The sequence below is a fragment of the Protomyctophum bolini genome (genome assembly GCF_963924005.1).
Source record: "Protomyctophum bolini genome assembly, chromosome: 20".
Taxonomy (NCBI): domain Eukaryota; kingdom Metazoa; phylum Chordata; class Actinopteri; order Myctophiformes; family Myctophidae; genus Protomyctophum; species Protomyctophum bolini.
In genome coordinates, this window is record NC_137881.1 from 19,779,758 (window position 1) to 19,800,417 (window position 20,660).

General features: G+C 44.4%; 2 protein-coding genes across 3 annotated transcripts in view; one reads left to right on the forward strand and one right to left on the reverse strand.

The window, feature by feature from the left end:
• Positions 1-2,661: 2,661 nt before the first annotated feature.
• Positions 2,662-9,939, reverse strand: cckar (cholecystokinin A receptor; the record flags this gene model as incomplete). Its single annotated transcript, XM_080792264.1, has 5 exons — positions 2,662-3,272; positions 3,456-3,583; positions 4,064-4,325; positions 8,336-8,587; positions 9,810-9,939. 5 exons carry the CDS (start codon positions 9,937-9,939, stop codon positions 2,662-2,664), a joined length of 1,383 nt encoding a protein of 460 aa, XP_080648390.1.
• Positions 9,940-11,703: 1,764 nt separating this feature from the next.
• Positions 11,704-20,660, forward strand: part of tbc1d19 (TBC1 domain family, member 19) — a 36,930-nt gene continuing 27,973 nt past the window's right edge. For both annotated transcript variants that reach the window (XM_080793015.1, XM_080793016.1), the window contains exons 1-8: positions 11,704-11,870; positions 12,138-12,210; positions 12,402-12,447; positions 17,513-17,588; positions 17,919-17,993; positions 18,605-18,668; positions 19,788-19,834; positions 19,957-20,067. In XM_080793015.1, coding sequence (XP_080649141.1) covers positions 11,772-11,870; positions 12,138-12,210; positions 12,402-12,447; positions 17,513-17,588; positions 17,919-17,993; positions 18,605-18,668; positions 19,788-19,834; positions 19,957-20,067 — 591 coding nt within the window. In that variant the 5' untranslated portion in view covers positions 11,704-11,771. The remainder of the gene's footprint in view (positions 11,871-12,137; positions 12,211-12,401; positions 12,448-17,512; positions 17,589-17,918; positions 17,994-18,604; positions 18,669-19,787; positions 19,835-19,956; positions 20,068-20,660) is intronic.

Genomic DNA, 20,660 nt, shown 5'->3' on the forward strand with positions numbered 1-20,660 from the left:
TGTTAATATTCCATTCAGCCAAGACCGGTACATGCATGATGCATCTGCTTCTGCTAAAACTCTGATGATTGTGTGTAAAAAACAAATGATTCATTTTAAATGCATGCACGTTGAGACGAGAAGAGACGAGACTCTTTTTCTCTCCCACCCTCTACTGCAGTGCTCTGTCTGTCTGTGCCTCTCTTTCTCTCTCGCGCTTTAATCACAATATGGTAATTGATCAATACGTACGGAAATAGAAACAAAAAATAGGGCCACTCAGCCAGGTTGCCAAGTTTGCACTTTCTAAGGAAGTGGGTATATGAAAACATCATGGGTTGCCATGTTTGCTTTTCCAAGTAAAAAAAACTATTGCCTCCCGCAATTGCCTTCTTCCCATTTGCGACACGTGGTGCTAGGATGAGCAAGCCACAGGTTCGCAAAATTCTAATTATTCTTATTGCTTATTGCCTTCCTGCTTAGTCCTGCCTTTTTTTCCTAGTTTTTATTTATTTTTTTAGTGTGTAAAATGTTACTGCGGATTTTACTGTGTGGGAAGTGGTTCCAATGGAGTCTCCTTCAGGCAACTACAGTATATGGCTGTGAGATAATGTAATGCTTTCTGCCTTTTAGATCCACTTCGTTAAAGCTGTTAAAAGCCCAAGCTACTCTCTCAAGTCTGTGTAGCAGCAGCTGTTTATTTGGGCTCGGTCGGTGTGTATGTGTGTGTGTGTGTGTACATTATAAGAAGGGTGAGGCTCTATTTGTTAGTAGATGGGACCATTTTCAGGACATTTCCATTATTACTTTCATTATTTCAGTACTTGATGTAGTAGAGTTCGTGACAGAAGCACGTTGTGCAAGCTGAATGGCTGATTTATTGTCTGGAAAATATCTTGCACGTAGACAGAAACTTGTCGCGACACAGGTTCAAAAGACATATTCTTCGCATAGAAATCATTCTATCATACAGTAACACCAAATACTGACCATTTTACACAGATTTCAATTACTTTATGTCAGATAAATAATCTATCCTCCAGAGCAAGGTTGTTACAGCTACGATTACATTGCAACACAGTATAACGACTTAATGAGTAAACGAAATGGAAATAACAAATTGCTACATTTGCGCTGCAGTTATACTTAACCAAAGTCAATATTTATCAGGTGAGAGTGACGGGCAGTGCTGGGAAATAAGCTCTTTGAAGAGTGGACGGCCAGGTGCTTGAAGTCCCACAGAACGATAAGGCCTCCATGACACTCCTATACTCTGTACAACTATGAAGTCAGACATAAACACAGACAGCTGGTAAAGGCCGCATGAACCCTAGCATCCCTATTCCAGGAGGAACATTTGGCAGCAATTGATGATCTACAGCTCACAACACTGGGAGCTTGAAGGTGGCTATAGGAGGAAAATATGACCCAAGAAAAGCACTGGCTGACCCTGGTCAACTAAGTCAGGGGTTCTCAACCCGTGGGTCGCGACCCCTCAGGGTGTCGCCCAATTATTTTAGGCGGGGTCCCCAAATTATTTTGCAACTGAATGGCTGGAAAATGGAAATGAAGAGTTTACATAGTGCACTACACAGAGTACATGCATATGTATATATATATATATATATATATATATATTGAGAACCCCTGAACTAAGTATTGGATTAAGTGCTTATAAGGATTTAGTGCTTATTTTGAAGCTATAGTGGACTAGGTCAGATGGTATGGAATGCATATCAGGAACAGATTAATAGGCTACTAATTACAAACATGATTATGCGGTTTTCAAATCCGCCATTACCATATCTATAATTGCCTGATAATAGCATTTGCAAATATTTCTGTACACATCTTAAATGGCTTAGATGCCGGATGAGTGCCCATTGCAATGACTGTACATAAAACTGTTGCTATTCTTAGATGATAGGAAAATGTACTAAAACTTCTTCAAAACAATAATGTCTATTGTATTTTTCTACAATATTGTCTTACTTAGGTGACGCATGGTGGAATTTGGAACAACCTTTGAATCACTTATTGGATTAAAAATAATGATAACAATTACTTTCCAAAGTGACTTGCATGTCACATGGTGGGATTTGGAACCACCTTTTAATCACTTATGGGGGGTTTAAGTGAATGTTAACAATTACTTTCAAAAGACAGCGTTACCCACATTTATATACAATGTTGCTGTCACCCTTAAAGTGGTGAGAGGTGTTTATCGAGACTGTGTGGGGGAAGGTTACCCATTCATGGGTATTCCACTCCATGAACACACAGTAGTTCCTAAGTATGTTTGACTTTGAGATCTACCAAAACTAATCAGGCATTCAGGATTTGTCTGGACAGTGTCAGACAGAGTTTGGATGCTGCGAGCTTGAGAAAAACAGCTGAGAGAAGCTACATAGAAGGTAGTGGTGTTGATATAGACTGAAGGGGAGTCTGTAAATATGCACTGAATGTACTGCACACCACTGAGCACTGACACAGCATTGACAAACTTCTGCACCCTTGTCATGTCACACTCCAAGCGAAAGCAGCATAATATGGCCATAAACAAGTCACATAAAGCACTTTTACGGCCTTACCTAATAACAAGGTTGCACTTTTCAATACGTTTTGAGGTTTTGGCACTCGAGCCCGTGATCTACAGTAAGTTTCACGAATGGTCTGTCAGATTCAGGTCAACTCGTTCCAAGCTGATCCACGGACACTGTTATACGTGAATCGTGAGCTGCCGCCACCCGGGGCGTGGCCATTCTCTTCGCTGCTTCTTAGCCCTGCTCTCGCCGACCCGACTCCACTTCTGGGCGTGCCACTTCCGGTAGTAGACCTCATGGAGCCGATGCCCCCGTGGCTGCGGCTGCAGCAGGCGAACGTAGCCAGCATGCCCTGGCGGAAGCGCTTGTGCATGAAACAGTAGATGATCGGGTTGACGCAGGCCGACACGTAGGACAGCAGGTGGATGAAGGAGATGGGAGCCCCCGTCAGGCGGTCGGCCAGCTGGCGGTCGAAGGCCTTCCACGCGTTGACCACAAACACAGGGGTCCAGCAGAGGAAGAAGAGGAAGACGATGACCAGGAGCATGCGGATGACTCGCTTCTTGGCCATCAGGTTGGCCGTGGAGCTGTTGCTGCACACACGCCTCAGCTTGGCCTTGGTGGCGGTGTTGCCGGCTCCGCCCCCATTGCTGCTGGCCGTACTCAAGGTCAGGCTCTTCCTTTTGGACGGCTGGAGGTAACAGCCGTCGCTGTCACCCGGTTTAATGCTGCCAGTGCTCGCTTGTCTCTCTGTCAGAGGGAAGGCCAGTAGAAGGTCATGACAAGCACCCCATCACACAATTTGTTGCACTGTGTGTGTGTTTATCAGATAAGAGGTATAAATGTTCACTGTGTTTGGAAAAAACATCCAAATTCAAAGAATGAGGAAATGCATATAGTGCTGTTAACCCAAGTAATGAGCAATGACCTTACCTCTGTTGGATTTCTTATTGTTCAGCTCAAACTTGACTCCCCGATAGAGTTCCATAGAAATGCGTCCATAGGCTGCCATCATCACTATCCCAGGGATCAGAAAGAGTAGGAGCAACAGAGACACATACCTGAAGGGGACAAATTAAGTGGGTCATGGAAATGAGTCACAGGAAGATCAGTCACTCAGTGCGTCACATGTCATCAAACTAGAGGCCTAACTACATCCCTACAGCCTCTAGCACTGACAGATCAACAGAAGATGTATCTCTCATGTTTGCAGCGCAACTGCAGTAATAGGAGTCATATAGGAAGAACAGTCGTTCAGTGCGTCACATCTCATCAGTACTGACAAGATTTACTTTCTTTGCAGTGATTTGGGGCAATCTGCAATCTGCCGTCAGAAGCAGGCGGTGCCGAGTGTTGAGAAGTCTACTTCTGTCGACTCAATGGCGTTCGAGTCGCACACAACTAGGCAGCGATGTCTGAGGCAGGGGACGCGTGGTCAAGTCCTGTGATTCCTGTCCCACGTCGTCACCCAGTTTGACACAACAAAGTGTGAGAATGTGTTGAGCAAAACTAGGTATAGGTAAGAGGATGGCATCTCTCACCAGGACTGCTGGATGACATCGTGAGGCCAGACCAGGCGGCACATGTACCCTGTGCTGTTGTTGAAGCGGACGAAGGGCTTCAGGGTGCTGGCGATGGGGTACGGCAGCATGAGGACGAAGGACGCCACCCAGGTGGCCGAAATGACCTTGGCGGCGTGGGACTTGGTCTGCCACGTCCTGGAGGACAACGGGTTGCAGATGGCGCTGTAGCGCTCCAGGGAGATGGCCATCAGGTTGAAGGTGGACACACTGACTGAGACTCCTGTACAAACCGGGGGAAAGGCAACACTATAACATTCATTTTGTTCTATAGGTTCATGCTGGGGGCGGCGGTGGCTCAGGGGTAGAGTGGCCGGATGGTAAGGTTGCCAGTTTGAACCCGGGCTCCCCCCAGTTTGTGTCGAAGTGTCCTTGAGCAAGACACTGAACCCCTAATTGCTCCTGTTGACGCTGGTTGGTGCCTTGCATGGTTTCCGCCGCCATCAGTGTATGAATGTGTGTGTGGATGGGTGACTGTAATGCACAATCTATGTAAAGCGCCATGGCTATATAAATGCACCATTTACCATGTTAATGGTTACAAGGTAATGGAGTTGATGTGAATTATGAGATTTCACGCGGACATTTCACATGAAACAGATTTATTGAGTGGTGGATCTTATCATCTTGATGTCTAATGGGCTCTGAACCTGTCGCTCTCCGCAAGCATGCACCATAAAGATTAGCAAATGAGAAAACAGGGAGAGGATCGTAGACGTGCCCCGGGGAAATCTACAATCAGAGTCTACATGAAAGGTATACATGGGCTGGCGGAGGAGGAGGAGGAGGTGATGAATGCAGGCCAGGAGGTGAGTAGCAGTGATTGCAATCTGAGCAGTGGAGCAGCAGCGTAGGGTAGAGTGGGAGTGAAGACTTCACTTTACAGCTTAACCCTAGAACACTAAACATATTTTTTTCTTGCACCATCACTAAACATGGGTATATTTTACCCAGTGTAAAATATTCCATAAGAAATAGTCTATATGGGATTTCTTTTCTCTATCACTCTATCACTAAACACGGGTTAAATTCACCCAAACACCTGCCTGTAGAAAAAAACAGGGATGTGGGCAGGGAAACAAACCTACCTTATATGATGTCACTGAGCATCATGAAGGTACTGAAAGACCCACCCAACTCACCCAACTGCTAAATCGTCCGGATGAAAATCACCTGTGTTTAGTGTTCTAGGGTTAAAGAGAATGCCTTGGCACGTGGCACTCTGACTTTAGCAGCGTAACTCAAGTTGATGTTTTATTTGATGATTGTAATAAGCATACTGCTAATCAAAGAGCAAGCAGTCTCACTGGGAGTTTCTTTAATAGTCATAATATTATATTTTCTTCTGCTACACGATGGACTTATTATTATTATGTTGTTGGCAACACTCGGATTTGGATTCAAACATTCAGTGGATCCATGACATCAGTCATCTGTGTTCTGTCTCGTTTTGGTTTGTGTAGAGAGTCCAGCAAACAGTTTGCTGGACTGCACTACGACAGAAACTAATCAGATTGGGTAGTGTTGGCTTTTTGGAAGATAAACATGAGTTGAATTGGGATTTTTGCCAGTCTGGACACAGCTAAACCCCACATCATGGTGTTTGTAATCCTTAACCATGTTGAACCCCAGCATCCAAATTCTTGGGGGAACGTTTAGAATAAATTATACTACAATCCGCAAGCTCTAGATCTGCTATTTTTGGTGAAGTGATTTGCGGCTCCATCTTGCGCCACCCCTTACCCCTTATCCCTAAACTTATTTCCCATTTCTTACTATTTTAAAACATTTAAAAATAGTTCAACTAACTAGCCAATCTACATCGACACGTTATTAGCTTGTAGATCGGCTATTAGTAGCCTACTATTTTATATGTTTTAAAATAGTAAAAAATGGCAAATAAGTTTAGGGATAAGGGGTAAGGGGTGGCGCAAGATATAGGGCCTTGTGTAGAGTGAAAAGGGAGCGTACCAAGTGGGCTACAGTTGCAAATCGTGTCCGTTTGAAGGGTTCAAGTGACGAGAAGCACTTGCCAATTTAACAGAGATACGCTCTCAGGCTGACTGCTGGTGAATGGTGGTGATGTCATGGCACTTTAACGATTCGTCAAATGTAAATGTATTGTATGGAGCCAGAGGACACCCTGCACTATGGGACAATATACAGCCCTGCAGTGCAGTGTTAACAAACTCAGTAATAATAACATTGAGTCCTATAAATACATCCACATTATCGCGGTGTACGATCCCAGCGGCGGGCCACATAAACACGTTATCCGACATGTAGACAAATGAGATAATCGGCCCTGGCTGGCAGCACCGTGTTGTCACCATAACAGCCAACAGGAAGCATTGAAACATTGAGAATTAGGATCCCAGTGCGGCCCCACACATGGTGAAGTCCTGAGCATCTACCTCTGACAGTGTATTTATGAACGCTCAGGCTTTTGCTCTGCATGAATTGATGAAGAAAGAAATTAAATTAACGATGTAATAAACCAAATTCAATCGCGATATCACGCGCACCATCATTAGGCAGCATGCCCTCATGAAGTTTTGCACATTTTCAAAACCATACTTTGAGAGAAATCTTGCATAGCTTATTTTAAGTACCCGCAGGGCTTAAAGTTCTCAGTCCTGGGGAGGGATTTCAACCTGAGGATTTCATAGGGGTCATTTAATGAGATCAGTACAGATATGCAAAAAATCATTTTCAGTCTTGGGAGTTTTTGTTGCTTTAAGCCCTGAGTACCAGATGTTGTTGCACTGGCTGTATTAAAACATAAATTAATATGCCTCAATGCAGCTGTGTGCATCAGGGCACTCAGGATTTCAAATGGGAACATTTCATACTTCATCTTCATTCCATTAATGCCCTTATGCCATCTGCATTAATGGAATGATATTTATATCAAATATATTTGGGCTTATAAAATCACATTGGTAGACTTGGTTGTAGAAGCCATTCCTGCTGACCTTTCCTCTCGTCTTAAATCTAGCCTGGATTGTTAGTTTGTCACTGAAATTAAGGTTATTATTTTTCACTAGAGCATTAGCCAGTTTACATTCCTGCAGAGAGAAACAGAGCCTTTAACAATACACAGGCCATAACCCAGATGTCTTTGTTTAGGGCCTCTGTGAAATGATTTCCCTCAATAAGGCAATTTGAACTTTGGCATTTAGAAATGTAGCCAGTACCATCAGAGACTTGTGGTTAAAAGTTGTAGAATTTTACATTAGTCCACCAAAGACATTATATATATTATTTTTTTTCAAACAATGCTGCCACTTGCGAGGAACACAGCAAATGCTGTATCCTTTTACACAGTATTTCTTGGGAAATAAAAGAACATATCAATCCCCTTGGGACACAACCCCCCCTTTAGGCTTTTATTTGTGATCAGCATCCTGATCTACAGCTGAATCCATTTAACAGAGAGAGAGAGAGAGAGAGAGAGAGGGTGCACAAATGGGGCCATTTGATTACAACCCTCTGTGTTAACAACTTGACCCATTGTTGTATACTATCAGGATGTTGGTGCATGTGCGTTGACCGTGTCGTCCCTATATAGCAGCGGTCCCCAAACTGTTTTGGCTGTGCACCTCCTATTACCTCCTCACCTAGCTGACGCACCCCCAACACTAAGTCTATTACCTCCTCACCTAGCTGACGCACCCCCAACACTAAGTCTATTACCTCCTCACCTAGCTGACGCACCCCCCAACACTAAGTCTCGTTGCATTTGGGGCGAAAATGATAAATGTTTTAATATGATTAATGGCAAATAATCACAGAATGTCACTGAGACATGCAGCTGCTGTATACTCCCGCAGCTGCTCTATACAGCTTCCATCTCTCTGGTTTACTAGATTTTGCCGTTTGTGTTAAATGACACCATAAAACCGCCATTACCCATTTCATGTCACACACCCCCTAGGGTGTTCATGCACCACAAGGGTTTGCACGCACCGCCGCTTGGGAACCCCTGCAGTATACAGTATACTGTCCACGGACTCACCCATGAAGTACATGACCAGCTTGTATACTGTCCACGGACTCACCCATGAAGTACATGACCAGCTTGTATACTGTCCACGGACTCACCCATGAAGTACATGACCAGCTTGTATACTGTCCACGGACTCACCCATGAAGTACATGACCAGCTTGTATACTGTCCACGGACTCACCCATGAAGTACATGACCAGCTTGTATACTGTCCACGGACTCACCCATGAAGTACATGACCAGCTTGCACATGCCCGTCCCGAAGATGAAGTTCTTCATGAGGTTGGGGATGAGGGTGAAGGGGATGCAGATCAGGGACAGCATGAGGTCGCTGACGGCCAGGGACAGCAGGAACAGGTTGGTGACGGTCCTCATGCGGCGGTTCCTCACCAGCACGGCGATGATGAGGCTGTTGCCGAGGACGCTGAGGAGGAAGATGAGGCTGTAGAGGGCGATCCGCACCTGCTGGTCGAGGTCTGTGAGACGCAACGCATGCAGACGGACAGATGTGGAGATGACGTCAGTGATGGGATAATATAGCTAAATAAGAATTGCAACGACTGGAATCAGATTAGAATTTTTGTCAGTCCCGAATCTGTGATTTGTGAAACAGCATGAAAGTTTCCTAAACTATATGAACTAATATTATGTAGGACTGTGATGTTCTAGTTTTTCTAGATTGAGGCTTCAATTTTTTGTTTGACCACTTCAAATACTTTAATCTTAAAACAACTGAAAATAGCCAATCCACAATCTACAACACGTCGCACTGTCGCAGCTATTTGGGCTATTTTACAGTTGCCCATTTTCAGTTGTTATTTTCAGTACAAGAGATGCTTCTATATAGAAGACATACTGAGCTGCTGTGGAATCCCAATGACTGAAATCAGTCGTGAAGACTGAGAACAATCCATGCATCAGTAATGAGAGGATAGACTCACAGATAGCCAAACAGACACATGATGTTGCTGACAGCCCTGGAAATTGCAATGTATAACCTATCACACACAATGTAGGCTACTGCATGTAGACTATTATGTATGTCTTAGCAGCTTTAATCACACCCATGCCTGCAGCAAATTAGCATACCATGATCATTAGATGTTTATTTGCTGGTTTAAATATTGTTTTAATCTACATGTCTCAGATATGCATTAAAACAAATACATTGTAAACAGCATTCATCACTTTCGGTGACTTCTTCTGAAACACATTTCATACAGATCAAGGCAAACATGATCTATAGACTATAGACCAATGAGACCATGCCTAAATTAATTGCGTAATTAGTTCAATTCAGAATCAACTGGAAACAACTGGATTATTGCTATATGCTTATGACAACATTAAAACACATGTGACCTATACTGTAGCATGAAATAAAATCTCGAAATTGAGTTGCTATTATACACATTAGTTGAACGATGCGTAATATGCGCATTTTGCGCACCAGGCAACAGATGCCCAAAGTCACTCGCAATTCGCAAATAGCCATACGACTCAAATTGATCACTTTGGAGTATCGATATGTCGTCTATACAGACAACTATTTCGAACGGACGGTTGAATAACAATTTTGTTTTAAAATAAGAATATAACTAAAAAGGCTCATGTTGTATTGTAGACCTAGCCTATATTATTTGTGTTGAAAGAACATAAAAGAGAGAGGGAAAAGAAAGAAAGCCCAATTAAACCTACCTTTCGATTCTGATGACGAACCCTGCTCATTCTCGCAGTCAGAAATATTCCTAATCCCAAGGCTACACAAAATCTTGTTTAAATCGGTGGAATTTATAATAAGCATGTCGTGCAAGGTAAACGTCTCCATGGTGGCTGTGCTTCAAAACTCCACTTCTACAGAAGAGAATTCAATATATATAAACTACAATACAAACACGCAATGAAGATCTCTCAGCCCAAGAAGCAACACACACGTCGAACATCAGCCAAAGAATTATAAGAAGAGTCTGATTCTGATAACAGTTAGTTCTCTATATGTCCTGTGTCGGTGTGTCGGATGCTGAGCACTATATATTGCCTACTATACAGTCTATAATATTTAACCAAGGGACATTTCGTGCCGTTCCGTGCGCTCTCCTCTTCATGCTCTTCTTCTTCCCAATTAGCAGCGCGCACGGTGTGCGTCAAACCAAACCAAGCCCTCTTCTCCTCTGACTGAACCAGCCCGTATCTCCGAAGTCCGTCCTTTTCCTTTCCTGCACTGGTTGGTTGGTTGGATTGATGTGATGTTGATATCGTATTGATGAGCCTATACTTCTAACTTGGCACTTTCATGGCCTGGCCCCTAATTACATTACAGTAAGCTACAGGCAGAGTGGAGGATGAAGACAGACAGCTGACTATACATGCTGGCTCATCGCTGCATTGGAAGATTTATTTATTTACAAGGTTTTATTTCTCAATTGACTTTTTTTTGTATTAATTAATGTCACATTAATATGCGTGTATGCCCGTATAGGCTATTATTATAACTTATAATACCTGTAGCCTTATAATTTATAAGTTGTTCTTTGTTTGTTTTGCATTATAGGCTATACTGCCCATGCATGCCACCATTTCCCCCCCATAATTTATTGGTATTTTTCTTGGGTATTTTTTGTTTTCCTTGCCCCATTGGTCGTCTATAAAGTGGGTGTTGTGTTGTTAATTGCTTCTGTCAAAGACCTTTCCATAATGTAAATGCTGAAATGTTATTGTTTCCCTTAGGCCTATAGTTATTTTGAATACACCCTGTGCTGCAAAAGATTATTAGGTTGGCTAGACTAGCCTCTAGTCGGTTGTAGGCTATACGTGCTTGTGCGTGCGTGCGTGCGTGCGTGCGTGCGTGCGTGCGTGCGTGCGTGTGTGTGTGTGTGTGTGAATCTGAGGACATCATGGACATGTATTCAAGCTGTAGGCTATATTCCCGCTTTGGCATTTTATGCAAGGCTGTCAGAGTCAGATAGGATGGATTCGTTACTTACAGTTTGACTCACACAGTCACACTTCAAATGGTATGCTACTGTAGCTTCAGGTGTGGGGGCCAGATTGCGGCACTCGCTCACTGCTGCCACCAGCTGGCGGAGTCAGGTTAGGTCCCACAGGGGGCAATCTGAGGCATGGGGTACGCAGGCTAAACGCTCCTCCGTCACAATGCGGTTCATCATTTCTAGACTGACCCCCATTTAATGGTATGAGATCTGTGACCCCAATTTATATTGTAGCTAAAATCAATGTTAATTTAACTCTGAGAGTGTACAAATGGAACCAAAACCAAATGGGGGTCCATTTGGTTCCATTTGTACACTCTCTGATAGTTAGTATTAGTTACAGACCCATATAAGGGTCAATTTGGTTCCTAACTATCATTTAGCTGGGGACCCCCTGGAACTCCCTCAAGCACAAAGGAGGGAGTGAGTGGGACCCCCTGGGCGTTCCCGGACCCCACTTTGAGAACTGCACTACATAGTGTGCTGAAAAGCAGCGAGCTAGGAACTATAATGTCGGATGCTCATGTTTCCCTCCAGCCTCCAGGACATATTATTGCTGTGCTCAGTTGCTAAGTAACCACTGCAGACTAGTGCAGAGATCGGGTGCATCATCGGGTGCTCGATGGATTCTAGAAATCAGACTGCCCTGTTGTGATCATAATCGTCTAAAATGATGGCGGACGGAACCGAGTTATCGATGACAATTGCTCAAATTGTCCAGCGACTGAAAGGAAGCCATTTGCACTCTCAGATTGAGAGGCAGGCCAAAGTGAGTTAACGTTAGCAGCATTGCTCTGCAAGGTGTACAACTTAAAATTTCGTCCGGAGTCAGTTGTTTACCTCGAACAGATGACCACTTTGCAGTGATGTAGCCTATATTCTTATTTTTTTCTTAACTATTTCGATTAATCGAACAATCAAGAAGCCTGCCGTTTGTAACATTTTGATCAAATTATTTGATAGGCTACTTTATATCACAACAGAACAGACAGTGTCATGCAAAAATAGTGAAAATTAATTTTATTTCATTTTTTAGGACTGTTTACACCAACCTGAGATAAAATTGGAATCCCTTAAAGAAGATGTTCGCAGTTTCCTTAAAACATCAGGTAAGCATGTTGCAATCGGTAACGCCCACATTTGATCATTTGGCTATTATTATAAATACAGTACTGTCTCTGGTAATGCATGTGAGCACAATTCTTATCTTTATATTATTATTACTTCAAACAATACTGCTAGTTATAATAATAATAATAATAGTTACACCAATTATACAGAAATACTATTATGTTTACAGGTTGGGAAAGAAATCTACAGAATGCCGTATATAGAGAAATGCACGTGTAAGTGAATTTCAACCTTTGTTGGGCTATTATAGCATTTGTGTTCACCCAAAAAACGACTTGTTTTCATTACACATGCCATGAAGCCTTATGACTGCATGCTTGGTGGCTGCTCAGACTCTTTGATATTCCTACTGGATAGACCAGTATTGTCAAACTCTTTTTGGTACTACTCTTTTAAGTATTTCGTTTTTAAATGCAAAAACAAACACATTGTCACATATATTAGTATATTTAGTACCAGTAAGACGCGTGCACGCATCCGCCATGGGTGACGGCAGACTGCTCGGCGAGAACTGGCGCTTTGGCATGGGGGGTCAGATCAACATATGGAATGAATTCTGTACTGGCCATATATGGAGCGTGTCTTGACTGAGTGTACAGGGTTTGATGAGATCAGATCAACATATGGAATGTCAGAACAGGTCAGCTCCATATATGGAGATCTAAGGGTGGCAGCGGGGGCAGTGTCTTGAGTGTACAGGGTTTGATGAGGTCTGGTCATATATGGAGCGTGTCTTGAGTGTACAGGGTTTGATGAGGTCAGATCAACATGGAATGTCAGAACAGGTCAGCTCCATTTATTTACTGTATGGAGATCTGGGTGGCAGCGGGGCCTGTTGAGAACTCTAGTTTTCGCAGGCTGCCGGGCGCGGCTGCACTAATAACTTTAGGGTGGGCCTGTCTAGAGTTTGAATGGACCGGTATCAGTCAAAAGGGAGACATCGAAGACGAATGGTGGGTGGGGAGGATCAACATATGGAATGTCAGAATAGGTCAGCTCCATATATGGAGATCTAAGGTTTTGAGGTCAGATGTAGAGTTGCTGGCCGGCTCCATATACAGTATGCAGATCTAGGTGATGATTCAGTCTTCTCCATGTATGGCTATCCAGGGTTTGATGAGGTAAGGGTCGTGATCTTCATATATGGAGATGTCACGATGCGTAATGGACTGACAACCATATGGAGGCGTGACCCGACTGACGGACAGGTTTTTCAGGTCGCAAACAAAAACTACCAGACTTTGATTAGTCTATCATGCACAACAACTCATAATCTATGAATGCCAGAGAGTCTGCAATTACAAAAGTTGCTACAGGAAGAACAAAGAACAAACAAACAAACATTCCAAAAATAAATACAAATGCAAGACGGTTGGATCAAGTACGCAGTTACCTGTAATTTCTGTTCCTCCAGCTGCTAACGCGGTTCATCCAGACTCCAGCGCCTTCATCATTCAGAGCACATTAAAAGGGAATTGATGGTGCACCACATGCTGCTTTATATTATTTGCACCCACACCCAATCATCCCCACAAGAGGAAGCACACCTGCTCCACCAAGCAATTTTTGTCATTTCCATTCATGGAAATATATTTTCATGTTTCTGAAGTGAATTTCCATTTCCGCTAATCAGCACGCTAGATAGGCTTTGCACTTTTATGCGACCGCCAAGCTGAAATGGAAATGGGGGCAGGTGGTACATCCGCTTTTTCTAATAATCTAATCGTTTTAAAATGTTGTGAGACAGTCGGAAGAGTGGAAACAAAACAAACACGCACAGTGCACAGACACAGACACACACACACACACACACAAATCGAAATCTATTGTGAGCTTTCGGCCATAGCAAACAGTTTGTGAGCCAACAGTCTGTGCCGTCAGAGGCGCCCCTACCGGAACCCGTTGCAGTCAGTATCACAAAGTTAATTTGATAATTTCACATACTGATGTGACTTGCAAACGAGTGATATAGAATACAGATCATGCAAATGCCATCACCCCCCCCTCTAGATGGCGCCCTAGGCGGTTGCCTACTTTGCCTAATGAGAGGCCTGGCCCTGGCCCTGCCAGTTTGAGAAAAGGATTGGATTTCCCACTACAGTAGGTAGTCCTAATTGTAAAATGAGGACAAGGATTTCTTGTCCACTAGTCCCTTCCTAACATTTTAGTCTAGTTTTTATTTGTTGACGAAATCGACAGTATATATTTACTCATAGTTTTAGTCATCATAGCTTAGTTTTCATTTAGTTTTCGGAAAAAGGTAGTCGACGAACATCTTTCGTCATTGTTTTAGTCGACGAAAACAACACTGCTGTACACGTGGTCACAAGGGCATTTCCTGCCAATTGTGATGCTGACGCATGCCCTCAGCCCTCCTGGTCTACCGCTGGTCCACCATCACCATGTCCTCAGCCCTCCTGGTCTACCACTGGTCCACCATCATGTCCTCAGCCCTCCTGGTCTACCACTGGTCCACCATCACCATGTCCTCAGCCCTCCTGGTCTACTGCTGGTCCACCATCACCATGCCCTCAGCCCTCCTGGTCTACCGCTGGTCCACCATCACCATGTCCTCAGCCCTCCTGGTCTACTGCTGGTCCACCATCACCATGTCCTCAGCCCTCCTGACCTACCGCTGGTCCACCATCACCATGCCCTCAGCCCTCCTGACCTACCGCTGGTCCACCATCACCATGTCCTCAGCCCTCCTGACCTACCGCTGGTCCACCATCACCATGTCCACAGCCCTCCTGGTCTACCGCTGGTCCACCATCACCATGCCCTCAGCCCTCCTGACCTACCGCTGGTCCACCATCACCATGTCCTCAGCCCTCCTGACCTACCGCTGGTCCACCATCACCATGCCCTCAGCCCTCCTGACCTACCGCTGGTCCACCATCACCATGCCCTCAGCCCTCCTGACCTACCGCTGGTCCACCATCACCATGCCCTCAGCCCTCCTGGTCTACCACTGGTCCACCATCACCATGTCCTCAGCCCTCCTGACCTACCGCTGGTCCACCATCACCATGTCCTCAGCCCTCCTGACCTACCGCTGGTCCACCATCACCATGCCCTCAGCCCTCCTGGTCTACCGCTGGTCCACCATCACCATGCCCTCAGCCCTCCTGACCTACCGCTGGTCCACCATCACCATGTCCTCAGCCCTCCTGACCTACCGCTGGTCCACCATCACCATGTCCTCAGCCCTCCTGACCTACCGCTGGTCCACCATCACCATGTCCTCAGCCCTCCTGACCTACCACTGGTCTACCATCACCATGTCCTCAGCCCTCCTGGTCTACCGCTGGTCCACCATCACCATGTCCTCAGCCCTCCTGGTCTACCGCTGGTCCACCATCACCATGTCCTCAGCCCTCCTGGTCTACCACTGGTCCACCATCACCATGTCCTCAGCCCTCCTGGTCTACCACTGGTCCACCATCACCATGTCCTCAGCCCTCCTGGTCTACCACTGGTCCACCATCACCATGTCCTCAGCCCTCCTGGTCTACCACTGGTCCACCATCACCATGTCCTCAGCCCTCCTGGTCTACCGCTGGTCCACCATCACCATGTCCTCAGCCCTCCTGGTCTACCGCTGGTCCACCATCACCATGTCCTCAGCCCTCCTGACCTACCGCTGGTCCACCATCACCTCCGTGTTGCACCAATATCCTTGTTTGTGTAATCAAATGTCGGGGTTGGTTGTCGCCTATAATGTCTGGATATGAGATTTGTGTTAGTCTGCGTTGGACCCATTTGTCTCCGTCGGATATTGAAGACACAGTTTAATATGTCTCCGTGCTTTTCTGTGTTATTTGATTCTTCTTATCATCTAATCACACTTTTCGTTTCCCCATTATGTGTGTTCACAGCTCGCCAGTGGGAAATTAAACAGTCTTTTTCTTTTACAGTCACACAGTGCTATTTTCAACATGCAGTTTCTATTCAATTCAAACAGGGAAAAGCATGTCATTCATTAAACCGTTTGTTCTACAATGATATCTCTACCATTTCACATGGATGGAAAGGTGACATAATTGCGACCACAGGTCTATGAAAACGTGCATTTCAGTGTGTGCGTCACCCCACGTCTCCATATATGGTCATGCCTCGTGACATCATCAGGGATGGAGATCCCTGTTGTCATCAATATATGGGAATGCCCATATATCGAGACCCCTGATGTCATCAATATTGGCCAGCAACTCTAAAACTACAATCAAACCCTGTACACTCAAGACACGCTCCATATATGGCCAGTAGCCTACAGAATTCATTCCATATGTTGATCTGACCCCCCATGCCAAAGCGCCAGTGCTCGCCCAGCAGTCTGGTGTCACCCAGGCGGATGTCTGCACACGATCTTGCCCTTTACTGGTGTATATTCCCTGTCGTCCTAAGCCCAATCTATCGCATGACAGTTTTGCTTGCCGAGTCGACGAGTATAATTCTTGTCAGCAAGTGATGTGACACCGTGAACGTCCAACTACAGACTATAAATTAGACTTTGGCATAGATTGAAACACCTACAGCTGCTTCGCCCACTGTTTTTCTTCAAGGGTGACATAAAACACCCCCCCTGTTAGGCACGAGTCAACCCGATGTTTTGTAGGGTGTTTATGTTGGGGTGAAGGTTGTGTAACACAAGGAGACCATGAGTCATGCAATATGTCTGAGGCATGATAAGTGGGCTTAGATGGGAACCACGTGGTACACTTGGTTTAGAGGAGTTCACCAGGGGACTAAAGCAGTCTTTCCCCAAACAATGCGGACCGGGAGCCATTTCTGGGTCGCAGTCCCACGTTTCCTACTGTATATGAAATATATATTTCACAAATTAAAATAAAATAAAGACTGAAAAGAATAAAATCTAATTAAGAAATTCACCGCAGCGTCGCACTTTCACTTAAAAAACATGGCTTCAGTTTGGGTCTCGGGCAGACACCATGCATCTTTTGGATTTAGAGTTGAAATTTGTGGGAATCCTTGAACCTGACCCTTTATGCTTTATTGTAAATATAAAACGAAGAAAAAAAGCTAAATAGTAGGCAACACATATTTATATAACTAAAATATACAAACAAGGGGGTCTTGTTTGTCCCTCCAGACTTATTTTTGGCATATTATCATGCATAACATTTTATATACACACTATATTATATATATATGCACGCACGCACACACTAATCAGTACTGTATATTTTGTATTATATATACAATATTCTCCATTGGTATTTCATGGGCTTTTACTTTTTATACACTACTCTTGTGCAGCCAACCTCCCCCCAGTCATCCTGCAGTCCCTCCAGAACACCTCAAAGAGCCTCTGTCATACATGCGCAAGGCACAGGTCAGTCTGTCTCTTCCTATCTCCCTCAGTCTCTGCCTGCCCACATGGGAGATGTGGTCCACTTTTTACCACTATGTTCTTTGTAGCACCGTATCTGCCACTAACTGTGTGTGTGTGTGTGTGTGTGTGTGTGTGTGTGTGTGTGTGTGTGTGTGTGTGTGTGTGTGTGTGTGTGTGTGTGTGTGTGTGTGTGTGTGTGTGTGTGTGTGTGTGTGTGTGTGTGTGTGTGTGTGTGTGTGTGTGTGTGTGTGTGTGTGTGTGTGTGTGTGTGTGTGTGTGTGTGTGTGTGTGTGTGTGTGTGTTCGCGTGTGTTCGTGTTCTCCTTGACAGACCAACTGGGAGAAACGCATCCTCAAAAGCCTAAACAGCATGTGTACAGAACTGGAAGTCCCACTGGCTCGCAAGGTGTCTAAATGTGTTTTCAATCAAGGCTGAGCTGAGCATATTCACAATAATTCTCTGTTGTAGCTTCTGGGATTATTTCCTTGTGCTTTTTTTCACATTGTACCTTTCACTGTATAGTTTATCGTAGCATTTTATGGGCGGTTGCACTTTGTTCACGCTTAAGCTTTGTTACCTAACTCTGTAGCTAACCTCTGCTCAAAGCATAGTTAACAATGAAGGTCAAGGTAAAACCTTAGAGCAGATATGCAGATATCCATGAAACATGGAATGATCAGCTGTTAAAAGAAAAAAGTTAGTAATTAAATAACTCATTCGGTAATAATTAAGCTAAGTAAAGTAACTTGCTCGCTTTCTCCGAATCAATAGTTTATCAACGTAACAAGTTACCTTTAAAGACCTTTTGGGACAAAAAGGTCAAGGTCATAATAACTACATAATCGGTCATATCTCCAGAGAGGAGAGACTTGGAACAAGAGAAACGGGTTTGGTCAGGGTTTGTAGCTCCCGGTGTTTTTATTATTTTAATAAACATGCTTATTCAGGATGTATCCTGCTGATTTAGGCCCACAGGGCTGTGTTGACAGGACACGTTTCTTCTTCCTGCTCCGCAGAGGCCTGTAGCGGAGCAGAATGAGCTGACCAACAAATGGAATGAGATGGGCACCGATGAACCAGGTGTGGACACTAGCTCTTCTCCAGACCCAAGTTTTCACTAGATGAGTTTGGCATCAATCAGGCACGGGTGTATTTGAGATTAGCATAAGTAGAGAGTACTGCCGAAGCAGACAACCCGCAGTACTCCAGGTTAGAGAAGCAATGCTTCTAGGTGCAAGGCTCCATGGTACAGTACATGATACAATGAAGAAATGCCAGCGCTCAATATATGTCCTTTTCACATGATTTATTTACCTCTAACGAGATGTTGTCTGCTCGTCAGAGGTAAACTACGTTGTCTGCTCGTCAGAGATGAATAAATCATGTGAAAAGGACATATATTGAGTGCTGGCATGTCTTCATTTTATCAGATTAGCGTCTACTAGCTCACAGGTCGTCATATTGTAGCTTCCCTTGCTGACAAGAATTGTACAACCCCCTCCCCCCACCCCACTCTCAGTACATTAAGCAATGATGTTAAAACGAGAGGACATTGTCATGTCGTTTTTTCGTTTTGTTCTCGTCTCCATTATAACCAGAAGTTCCCTGAAGGGGGAGCAGTGTTGGAGCACGGCCAACATTTGGATCCGAGAACAAGAACCATATCTGGAACCGAGCCATACTGTAGCTCGTGCAAACTAATCCAGAACCTGTTAAATACTTCACACGACACGGCATGGTTCGCCTAGTTCTTTTAGTTAAAAAGAGCCACTAGTATCCTAACAATGCTATCTGTACAGAGTAGGCTATGATAACATTTCAAGCCATGTGCCGTCCCCAGCCTATAAACACCAGGGGTTGTGAGCATACAGTAGAGGCTGTCCAGACTCCCCAGACCGAGACGTGATAACGACAGGAATTCCTCCACCTCGATGCTAAACGTAGCCCTTCTCTGGGCTGCACTGGCTCACCGTCCTACTTATGGATGTCTGGCGGAATCACCATGACTTCTGTAGATGTCGTCTGGTTCAAGGCCGATTTGTACTTCACATACAGCTTTTGCTGAGACCGTTAATGAGCGTAATGGAAAGCTAGTTTTATGTTAGTCAGATGTACTCAATAGTATGTACAGTATGTACATAATTGCAAAATGACATGAACTCATGTGCAATTTCCTTACATTCTTGTCTTCCTGTTCAGATTTAAGTCGCTTCAGGCCTGTTTATGCCCCCAAGGACTTTCTGGAGGTAATTGGACTCCTGACTTATCAAATTATTCGCAGCGGTTCAATGTAAATGGTCTTGAAATGATGGAGAAGAATGGCGCTTGGCGGGCATGTTTGTAACGCAACCTCTCCCATGCTCGTCAGGTACTCGTCAGCTTGCGGAACCCCAACCACGATAACTGTGAGGAGGTCAGCGCCCGGAGCCACTGGGGTCTAATCCAAGTGCCACTCAATGTGAGGGACGTCCGGCAGATGGTAGGGGCCTGACTGTCGCCCTTTGTGTGTGTTTCTGTTCCAACTTTATTTTATTTTAGTTTCCTTTACTTCATCGTACAAGAGTGTTGTATAAAGGTACAAAATAATTACAAAAAAGCCAATCTACAAGCTCACAACACCTCACAAAACAAGAAATGATCACATAGTGATATTTGTCAGGTGAAAGAAGCACTGTCTCCGTTGTGTTCACTCCCCCCATATTAGTATGATTATTTTTTGTGTGTCACAACCTCGTGCCTTGCGGCCCGGCGGCCGTTGTTTGCATTTGTTTCCGATGTTCTGTGCGTGGTCCAATGAAATCAAAAGTTATTTGGAAAATAAAACTTCAAACGGGCATAACTTTTTTTGTTGTCCTAGAAACACTACACAGTGTAAATGCAGGCTCTTTTAAATGGCTTCCAACACAAAAACTAAACATTCAGTTTCTGGAAGCAGACAAGTCAAGCTTTCTCTGAAGGTCTTTCGTTGTCGCACAGTCACAACAGAGAATTTTCAATAAATCATTCAAAAATGGCATTCTGCCATAGAGAATCCTATCAACTACATTGAAATGCCTTGGATATGGCAAAGAG